This window comes from Rutidosis leptorrhynchoides, chromosome 6, assembly GCF_046630445.1.
Source record: "Rutidosis leptorrhynchoides isolate AG116_Rl617_1_P2 chromosome 6, CSIRO_AGI_Rlap_v1, whole genome shotgun sequence".
Taxonomy (NCBI): domain Eukaryota; kingdom Viridiplantae; phylum Streptophyta; class Magnoliopsida; order Asterales; family Asteraceae; genus Rutidosis; species Rutidosis leptorrhynchoides.
In genome coordinates, this window is record NC_092338.1 from 388044430 (window position 1) to 388056682 (window position 12253).

General features: G+C 28.9%; 1 protein-coding gene across 1 annotated transcript in view; it reads right to left on the reverse strand.

The window, feature by feature from the left end:
- Positions 1 to 12253, reverse strand: part of LOC139854976 (probable LRR receptor-like serine/threonine-protein kinase At1g12460) — a 119973-nt gene that overhangs the window by 4964 nt on the left and 102756 nt on the right. Inside the window, exon 2 of the mRNA XM_071844244.1 lies at positions 1078 to 1181. Within this exon, the coding sequence (XP_071700345.1) occupies positions 1078 to 1181 (104 nt within the window). The remainder of the gene's footprint in view (positions 1 to 1077; positions 1182 to 12253) is intronic.

Sequence of the window (12253 nt, forward strand, 5' to 3'; positions counted from 1 at the left end):
AAAAGTTAAAATAAGAAAAGTAGTTTGTATTTTTATTAAAAGTAAATCTTAAAGGTTAAAATAAGAAAAATATATTATAATAATATATATTATAACTTAATATATATTATAATAATATCATTAATAATATAATATAATATGAACCTATATTCCCTTATGATTTTATTATTTGTAATCATACCATTATTCCTTTGTTTACTACTTATGAATCTAAACTAATTCTAATTGCATGTTGTTATTTATCTACGAAAAAAAATATTATGATTATGATTATGATTTATGTTGTTCATCTTTCTGAAAATAGAAAATGTCAAACTTATCAAAGCTTGAGTTTGATGCCTTAGACGTATCGGGAACAAACTACACATCATGGGTTATGGACGTAGAAATAAATCTTGGATCATTGGGTATTCTAGAAACTTTAAAAGAAAATAATACTTGTTCCGATCAAGATAAATTAAAATCAATTGCTTTTATTCGCAAACATATTGATACCACCTTAAAACATATGTTTCTCACTATCAAAGATCCACATGTTTTATGGGAAAGTATCAAGAGTAGATTCGATAATCAAAAGGAAATATTACTTCCAGCTGCGAGGGAAGAATGGAGAAATCTAAGGTTCTAAGATTTCAAAAAGGTAAGTGAATACAGCTCGGCCATGTTCAAGATCCGTTCAAAGCTTCAATTCTGTGGTCAAGAAATAAGTGATGCTGATATGATGGAGAAAACTTTCTCCACAATGCATTCTGCAAATATAACTGTGCAAGAAAATTTAAGATTGCAGAATTATAAAACTTTTTCCAAACTTCAAACTTATCTCTTAGTTGCAGAAGTTAATAAAGAATTACTGATGAAAAATCAAGAATCTCGTCCTACCGGTGCGCTAGCATTTCGTGAAGCTAATGCTATTAACAATAATAATAATAATAATAAAAGAAGAAATGCACATGGACGAGGGCGTGGAAGAGGTCGTAGCCATATTGGCCAAAACCATCATCATGAAAATTACCATAATAATAATAAAAATCATAACTATGTTCGAAATCACCCTTATGGTAATGGTCGTGGTGGTGGTCGTGATCGTGGTGGTCGTGGTTGTGGACAAAGAAATAATAATCCACAAAATTATAAAATCCAAACACCATACAATCCCACAAATCACAATGTTGAAGAAGGCTCTTCAAAGAATGTTGAAGATTCTTGTTACCGATGTGGTAAAATTGGCCACTGGTCTAAAAACTGCCGAACAAATCAGCATTCTGTTAATCGGTATCAAGAATCCCTAAAGGGAAAAGGAAAAGAAGCAAATCTTGTGGATGACCTTGATACAAAAATCACTGAGCCAACTTGTGACTACTTTAATGAATAAATTTCTAATATATATATATATATATATATATATATATATATATATATATATATATATATATATATATATATATATATATATATATATATATATATATATATATATATATATATATATATATATATATATAGATATCCTATTATATGTTCTCGTTAAATAAATGGTTGTAGATTTTCAATCTACACCATATCTAGTTTACTACATATTTCCTTATTATGTGCTATCGTTTGTAACATGTTTTGAATGTAATATATTGATGAATTATATACTCATTATTTGTTTCTCATATTTTTTTTTTTGAAGTTCATGATGTATACTGCTGGAGTAAAAAATCAGTCAAATGGTGGAGATATTTGTATTGCAGACAGTGGTGCCACTCACACCATACTCAAATCTAAAAAATATTTCACAGACTTGAAAGCAACGGAAGGAACTATACATACTATATCAGGTCCTGTGGACTTAATAAAAGGAATGGGAAAGGCAAAATTCATGTTACCAAATAGTACGAATTTTCTGATAAATAATGCCTTATTTTCTCCCATGTCAAAGAGAAATTTGTTAAGTTTCTCTGACATATACCAAAATGGATATGATTATCAGTCAGTGACAACAGAAAATGAAAAATATTTAAGTATCACTGATAAGAATCATGTAATTGAAAAACTACCAAGACTTCATTCTGGTTTACATTATACACAAATAAATGTACCTGAAGTAAATGTGGTAGTTAAAGAAAAATTATGTGATCCTGTAATGATCAGTTTGTGGCATGAGAGATTAGGTCACCCAGGATCAACAATGATGAAAAGAATAATACAAAATACACATGGACATCCATTGGCGGATCAAAGGATCCCTCATGATGCACTTATCCCATGTACATCATGCTCACTTGGAAAGTTGATAATAAGACCATCACCTCTTAAGGTTGAAAAAGAATCACCAATGTTTCTTGAAAGAATTCAAGGTGATATATGTGAACCAATTCATCCACCATGTGGACCATTTAGATATTTTATGGTTCTAATAGACGCATCTAGTAGATGGTCTCATGTTTGTCTATTATCAAGTCGAAATATGGCATTTGCAAAATTTCTTGCTCAAATTATTAAATTGAGAGCACATTTCCCTGATTATACTATTAAAAGGGTGAGACTAGATAATGCCGGTGAGTTTACGTCTCAAGCATTTAATAACTTTTGCATGTCTATTGGGATTATTGTTGAACATTCCGTTGCCCATGTGCATACACAAAATGGTTTAGCTGAATCATTAATTAAACGATTGCAGCTAATAGCTAGACCATTGATAATGCGAACAAAACTCCCAGTATCTGTATGGGGCCATGCAATTTTGCATGCTACATCATTGATTCGCATTAGACCAAGCGCAAGTCATACATATTCTCCTTTGCAACTTGCTTTTGGTCATCAGCCAAATATTTCCCACCTTAGAACATTTGGTTGTGCGGTTTATGTCCCTATCGCACCACCACAACGCACTAAAATGGGTCCTCAAAGAAGGATGGGAATATATGTTGGATATGAAACATCTTCAATAATAAGATATATTGAACCCATGACGGGTGATGTTTTTACAGCACGTTTTGCTGATTGTCACTTTAATGAAACATTATTCCCTAGATTAGGGGGAGAAATAAAAAATAAAGAAAATGATGTTTCATGGTGTGAACCTCAATTAATGTATCTTGATCCTCGCACAAAAGAATGCGAGATCGAAGTTCAAAAAATAATGCATATGCAAGAACTTGCAAATAAATTGCCTGATGCATTTACAGATACAAAAAGAGTGACTAAATCATATATACCAGCAGCAAATGCTCCAGCTCGAATTGAAATTCCAAAAACTGGCAATAATGTTATTCTTGAGTCTTTGCCACGCCAGAAACGTGGGAGACCAATTGGTTCCAAAGATAAAAATCCTCGGAAAAGAAAATCAGCTGATAATGAGGTAAAAGAAAGTGTTCAAGAAGAACTACAAATCAATACTCCTTCTGCAGAGGAGATTGATGATGTCAATACGAAATTTTCAATCAATTACGCACATTCAAAAATATTATGGAACCGAAATGAAATGAAAAATCTTGATGAGATATTTTCATATAATGTTGCATATGACATCATGAATGATGATGATGATCCAGAACCAAAATCTGTCATGGAATGTCAAAATAGACATGATTGGGATCATTGGAAAGGAGCAATACGAGCTGAATTTGAATCACTCAATAAAAGAAAAGTTTTCGGATCTATCATTCTCACACCTAAAGATGTGAAACCTGTGGGATATAGATGGGTTTTTGTGCGAAAAAGAAATGAGAAAAATGAAGTTACAAGGTATAAAGCTAGACTTGTAGCTCAAGGTTTTTCTCAAAGACCGGGAATTGATTATGAGGAAACTTATTCTCCTGTTATGGATGCAATTACTTTTAGATACTTAATCAGCCTGGCAGTTTCTGAAAATTTAGAAATGCATCTCATGGATGTTGTGACTGCTTATCTTTATGGATCACTTGATAGTGATATATATATGAAGATACCTGAAGGATTTAAGGTATCAGAAGCAACCAATGCAAAACCCAAAGAAATGTACTCAATCAAGTTACAAAGGTCTTTATATGGGTTGAAACAATCGGGTCGCATGTGGTATAAACGATTAAGTGATTACTTGATAAGCAAAGGGTATACCAATAATCTTATTTGCCCATTTGTTTTCATTAAGAAAACAACATCCGGATATGTGATCATAGCTGTTTATGTTGATGATCTTAATATCATAGGTACAAATAAAGAGATCCATGAAGCCATTCAATTTCTAAAGAAAGAATTTGAAATGAAAGATCTCGGAAAAACCAAGTATTGCCTTGGTTTACAAATTGAACATATGCCTAATGGTTTACTTGTACATCAAACAACATATACTGAAAAGATTTTAAAACGTTTTAATATGGACAAGGCAAAACCATTAAGTACTCCTATGGTTGTTAGATCACTTAATGTTGACACTGATCCATTTCGTCCCTGTGAAGATCATGAAGATATCCTGGGACCAGAAGTACCATATCTTAGTGCAATTGGAGCTCTTATGTATCTTACAAATTGTACAAGACCTGACATTTCTTTTGCAGTTAATTTGTTGGCAAGGTTCAGCTCAGCTCCTACCAAAAGACACTGGAATGGGATCAAACACATATTTCGATACCTTCGAGGAACTACTGATTTAGGATTATTTTATTCTAACGAATCAAAACAAGATTTGGTTGGTTATGCAGATGCAGGTTATTTATCTGATCCACATAAAGCTAAATCTCAAAATGGATATGTATTCCTAAATGGAGGTACCGCAATATCATGGCGTTCTCAAAAACAAACACTTGTTGCAACATCATCAAATCATGCCGAAGTAATTGCATTACATGAAGCCAGTCGGGAATGTTTTTGGTTGAGATCAATGACACAACTCATTACTGATTCTTGTGGACTAGAACGCAATAAAAGTTCAACAACTATCTATGAAGATAATGTAGCTTGCATAACACAGATGAAAGAAGGGTATATCAAAAGTGACCGAACAAAACACATACCCCCTAGATTCTTCTCATACACTCAAAATCTCATTAAGGACAACCAGATTGAAATGAGATATGTTCAGTCCAGCAAAAACTCTGCTGACCTTTTCACCAAAGCACTTCCAACTGCTATTTTCAGAACACACGTTCATAATATTGGCATGAGGCATGTTCAGAAGATGTAACAACTCAGGCGTTGCCTACTTGAGGGGGAGTCAACTCTATGCTGCACTCTTTTTCCCTTAGCTAAAGTTTTATCCCAAAGGGTTTTCTTTAGCAAGGTTTTTAACGAGGCAGTACTAGTTATTCACTAATAAAATTATCATCCAAGGGGGAGTGTTATAAAAGTAATAATTGGATGATAATTTTATTATTATTATAGATATTGCATAGTATTTTTTTTGAGTATAAATAGGTGTGTTGAGTTAGAGTTTATTGTATGTATTTTTTGGTTAACAAAAACACTCTCTCTCTAGATTCCAAATGCCACCAAACTCTCATTGTACATTTTTCTATAAATAAAAAATCAATTACTCATACCTTTTGTTCAACCTTTGTTTTATCCGTTTTACAGTATCTCTATCTCTATATACCTTCTACAGTCAAGAACCACTAAAGGTAGTTATAAGCCTACTGAATTATAACAACTCCGTAATATTGAGCTCTGTAAAAAGTTAAGAAAAGAACGATGCACATTGTCCTTGTATATACTTTAAGCAAACAAACGCATAATGCTTCTGCCATACAACATAAACATTTATGTTCTATCATTATGTATTGGCTTACTTGGAACTGTTTTGAAATTTATACTAGCATTTATCCAATAGCCTTTTATAGGAGTATCACAGAAGCAAGAACAAATTATTTGTACACCTTTCGTTTTTTCTATTTAAGTCCTTTTATTTTTACTTTTGAAACGACCAAAACTATGCACTCCGCAACACCTTTTAAGAGGTTTAACTAATTTATGTAAGTTATATTATAATGTATGTATGTATGTGTATTATATTACTCCGTATATATTATGTACAGATATAAGAATTAAGAATAATATTATTAAGATACAATATTTTTTATGTTTAAGATGAGGACCACGAAAACGACACGGGTGCCTACATCTTTAATTTTATGATTCCCTTTTACAACCGTCATCCTTTGTGCGCTAATTTACTCTCTCTCTTTTTTTTTTACCTATTTTATATTTTTATATTTTACTATACAGTATATTTTATTTATGCAAGTAATAAATATATACTGTCTATTGTCGCCAACCCCAAATGATTTCTAACGACTCCTTGTTTGGGAATGGGACCATCTGTATTTTAATACAAAATTTCTCTTCCACATCAGCACTACATCAGCACAAACATTTTAACATTCTTTTCACATTCCCTTCACTAAATCATCACTATCTAACACTCCATTTCAAACTTTAACCAATTTAGAATTATTAAATAAAACAAATAACATTTTATTAAATAAAATAAAAACATTACATTAATAAAAATAAAAACATTACATAATTAAAAGTAAAAGACATTACAAAATTAAATAAAAACGTTACATAATTAAATAAAAAAAACCAACTTAATATTATAAAAATGAAACTACTCGAGTGGTGTTGGGTCGTCGTCTTCGTCTTCGTTGTGTTGTTCTCTTTGTTTTCTTCGTCTTCGTCGGATAACAAGATCGTCTTCATTTTTTGTCGAACCTTTTGAAGAATTTTTGGTCTTCCTTTGGCAAGTTCGGGTTGACGGTTGTGTTGAAAATTCGAAAGATGCGATTCATTACTTTCATTATAGACGACTCACGTCTTTTTTTAGTTAAAACAATTTCTTGTTGGGTGAGCATGATTTGAGAACAAACTTATTCGGATGAACAAGATGAGGCAGCGTCGGACGAACCCGATGAAGCGACCCGTCCTAATCCATCTGGACGAATACATTACATTTGGTTACATCGCGAGGTACTTGACCTCTATATGATACATTTTACAAACATTGCATTCGTTTTTAAAAAACAAACTTTCATTACATCGAAAGTTGACGGCATGCATACCATTTTATAATATATTCAACTATAATTGACTTAATAATAATCTTGATGAACTCAAAGACTCGAATGCAACGTCTTTTGAAATATGTCATGAATGACTCCAAGTAATATCTCTAAAGTGAGCAAATGCACAGCGGAAGATTTCTTTCATACCTGAGAATAAACATGCTTTCAAGTGTCAACCAAAAGGTTGGTGAATTCATTAGTTTATCATAAACATTCATTTCCATCATTTTAATAGACCACAAGATTTCATATATTTAATTGTACACATAGCCCGAGTACAAAATAATACGCATAACCTGCGAATTAAAATCATTCATATGGTGAACGCTTGATAACCGACTTAACTTTAATGCATAGAATATCCCCAAACAGAACCTCTCGTCTGTATAATAATAATAATCTCGAAGTACTAAAGTATCCGTACCCCGGATGGGACTTATCGAGGTCCATAGATCTATCTTTAGGATTCGCGTCGATTTGGGGCCATACCCGTTTCCTAATCATTAGGTTACCAAGCTAAAAAGGGCTGATATTCAATATTCATAATCCAGCCATAGAATGTAGTTTTTGATCACTAGTGTCTATTTCGTAAAACATTAATAAAATCGGCGCATGTATTCTCAGTCCCAAAAATATATATAAAAAGGGAGTAATGAAACTCACAATAATATATTTTGTAGTAAAAATACATATGACGACATTGAACAATGCAGGGTTGGCCTCGGATTCACGAACATATATCATTCATATATATATTAATATATATACTTGTAATCGAACAAATATATATATTATTTTTAGTGATATAACTGTTATTTTAATAAATTTTGTGTTTCATTAATAACTTAAATATATTTATTTGATATACCTTGAGTAACTAATAATATAATGATAGAGTTAGGTTATATGTATTAGATATGATTTTAATAGTTATTTTAATAATAATAATGATACTTGTAATAAATAAAATGATAATAATAATAACGATATTACTAATTTTTATTAATTGTAGTGTTGGTAATAATATCGATGATAATGATAATAATAATTAATAACTTACTTAAATCGAAATCTTATCCATAGTTTTAAATCCATAATTTCATACATATTATTAATTATTATTTATAGCAAAAAAAAAATATTCTTCATATTCGAAGTTTTGAATTAATGTTTATAATAATACTTTTTAAATCATGATCTTTACTTAATTTTAATTATATCATGTTTAATTCATAACTTAATTATAATATTTTTATTTCATAACACTCTTTCTAATATTCTAATATCTTCATATAAAAATAATACAAATAATGCTTAGTGTTAATACTAATCTTAATAATAATGATAATAACAGTAGTTTTTAAATGAAACGAAAAGTTTGATAATAATGATGATGAAAATAATACTTTTGATAAAAATACATAATACTTAATGATAATAATAATAATAATAATAATAATAATAATAATAATAATAATAATAATAATAATAATAATAATAATAATAATAATAATACTTCTAATATCTTAGGAGTAACAACAATTATCATGATAATAATAACAACAATTCATAATAATAATAATAATAATAATAATAATAATAATAATAATAATAATAATAATAATAATAATAATAATAATAATAATAATAATAATAATAATAATAGAAATGAGAAGAAAAGGTATACCCTAAAAAGAAATGCACCAAAAGGGACTCGAACCCAAGACCTCTCGAACACCCAACACCCTCCTAAACCATCAAGCCGTTTCTGTTTTCTCTGAATTTAATACAATCCATTTTTATTTAAACCTGTTATTATTCTGTGATTTTCTTCTTCCTCATCTTTAAATCGTAACTCAACCCATGATCAAATCCAAGTAACAACAATTAATTCTTTTGATTTTAGAACTCTAAAACAGAAATGATTATGTTGATGAATTAAATTGTTTAAAACAAAAAAATAATAATATATATAACAGGAAAAAGTTGCTGTTGTTCGAATAAAAATCAATGAAGAACACAAAATCCATTTTAAAAAATTAGATCGTTTTAGGTTCTGATCACTACACGAAAAAGGTTATAAATTACCCATGGAAACTTTTAAAATCATTAACTGAACTTGAATCACATCATAGAACTCGAATTCGATCAAAGAACTTTGTTTGACTTTTTATGTTAAAAACTTTGACTTCAAAATTCTACCTTGATATAAAGAATTGCGATATGATATTTTGCAGATAGTTTGACTAGATGGATTCTGATCTAACTGCATTTTTAAATTTTTGAAATTGATACAAAATCGAGAGTTTGCAGTTTGAGTTTCAAAACAGAGTAATGAACCTGTGTTTCTTCATTTTCTGTTTAAATTCCACAATTTTAAATCTGTAAAAGGTATTTGAAATGGATGGTTAATAATTTAAGGTCGAATGGTTTCATATAGCAATTGGAATTGAATGATTTATAGAATATAGGAGTCAACAAGTATTATATCATACAGAATAAATATAAAAATAAATAAAACAAAAAGAAGACAACGATTGCTAACTGAAATCGCTGGGTATTGTTTTGTAGCGGTGAAGGTACTCGACAGCTATTCACGAGCAAAGAAGAAAAAGAAGATGGTGATAGGGATATAACCCAAAATTACGCGTACAATTATTTGATCCTTATTTTAGATATTAATAAATATATATATATATATATATATATATATATATATATATTAAATAATAATAATACTAATTAATAATTAATAATGATAATAATACTAATAGTAAGAATAATAGTACTAATTATAAAAATGATAATAAATATATTATTACTAGCAACTAATAATAATTATTTTTATAGTATTTATAATACTAATAAGTAAAAATAATGATATTAGCTATAATATTGATAATAATAATTTTATTCATGATAATAATACTATTTGTATTATTATATAATGATAAAATAATAATCATAATACTAATTAACATTTTACTATTAACGATAATGATAACTATAATATTAATAATAATATAATGAATTAAACGTATCAAATTTTATATCTATATATTATTTTATAATATTAATAATACTGATATTAATATTGATATTAATATTAATATTTATTTTTAATCATAATGAAAGTAATAATAATAATAATAATATCAATAACCATATTTTAACTTGTAATTACTTCTAATATATTAATGTAATGATTTATTATTTATGCAATGTTTACTAATTATATAATATATAATTGAATATTTATACATTATATATATTATAATATACATTTAATTACACATAGAATCATATCTATTTATACATAGATTCATCTTAATTTACAACATAATTATTTCGTATTTTATTTATATATTTAATTCTAATGTTTAATTTATATTTTTATTATTTCAGATTATTATATATACTTTTGTTTATATTTATTTATATATATATATATATACATATATATATATATATATATATATATATATATATATATATATATATATATATATATATATATATATATATATATATATATTACTTACACACAATTGTTCGTGAATCGTCGAGAATAGTCGAAGGTCATATGCAGTTATGAAAATAGTTCAAAATTTTTGAGACTTCAACATTACAGACTTTGCTTATCGTGTCGATTTCATATTAAGATCAAGTTTAAATTTGATCGGAAATTTCCGGGTCGTCACAGTACCTACCCGTTAAAGAAATTTCGTCCCGAAATTTGAGTGAGATCGTCATGGCTAACAATAAAAATGTTTTCATGACGAATATGAGCTAAAAATTTGAGTTTTATCATTAGTGAGTACTATGGATAAAATGATTCAATTACTCGAAGAGTATGACTGAAGCTATCACAAAAGATTGAGATAGAGATTTAACTTTTGACGTAGTCACTGTTGTATTCCAGAATCCAAGGGAAAAGATAGAACTATCAAGAAAATATGTTCTTGATAATTTAAAGATTAAGTAGAATATAAGAGTCGTGTAACATGGCACCTGATGACGGTATGGTCTGTGAATCATCAAGTTTCATTAGAAACTCAGCATGACTTACTGTAATATAATCACGTTGATCAAGTGTCATTATATTATACTAACTCATGCATCAGTTTCCAACACTACTTTAAAACATTCATATTTTAAATTCAAATTTTTTTTCTTCAGAATTTTAGAAACTGAAACGGTTTCTTTCATGATGCAATACAGATAACACGGAGAGATAAATAATATCGGACAAAAATATTTATGAAAATATCTTCAGAAATATTGAGGATGTTAATAATGAAAGATACGATAATATTTTAGAATTTCTAATATAGATGGATGATGATGAAGATTTGTCCGTAAGAGTTTAGTGTCAAGAGCAAGATATTCGTTAATGACTTCAGCAGATATTGAATTATTTAGATTCTTTTCTAATGACCCGTCCTAATCCATCTGGATGAATACATTACATTTGGTTACATCTCGAGGTACTTGACCTCTATATGATACATTTTACAAACATTGCATTCGTTTTTAAAAGACAAACTTTCATTACATCGAAAGTTGACGACATGCATACCATTTCATAATACATCCAACTATAATTGACTTAATAATAATCTTGATGAACTCAACGACTCGAATGCAACATCTTTTGAAATATGTCATGAATGACTCCAAGTAATATCTCTCAAATGAGCAAATGCACAGTGGAAGATTTCTTTAATACCTGAGAATATACATGCTTTCAAGTGTCAACCAAAAGGTTGGTGAGTTCATTAGTTTATCGTAAACAATAAAATTCATCATTTTAATAGACCACAAGATTTAAATATAGTACACCTATCTCATGTACAAAACCATTTTTCATAATGCTTAGCAGAGTAGGTTCGTATCCTTTTCTCCCCCGTAGGTTGCCTCGCGATTTTTAATAATCGTACACATATCTCGTGCACAAAAACTAATACACATAACCTGTGTATAAAAGTCATTCATACGAACTACAAATGTAGCGACCCGACAAAATCGTCATTGACGGCGCCGTCTACTTAGGTCCCGTTACGTGGTCATAAGTCTTTAAAACAATGTTTGACCAAAAGTATGTCGCATTCATTTCAAAAGTAAAGATGTTTCAAGGTTTACAAAGTAGTTCGACAACTAGTTACATAACAAAGTTTAAAGTACAATTGAAACATATGCGACACAATTTGAAAGTAGCCAAAAGACGC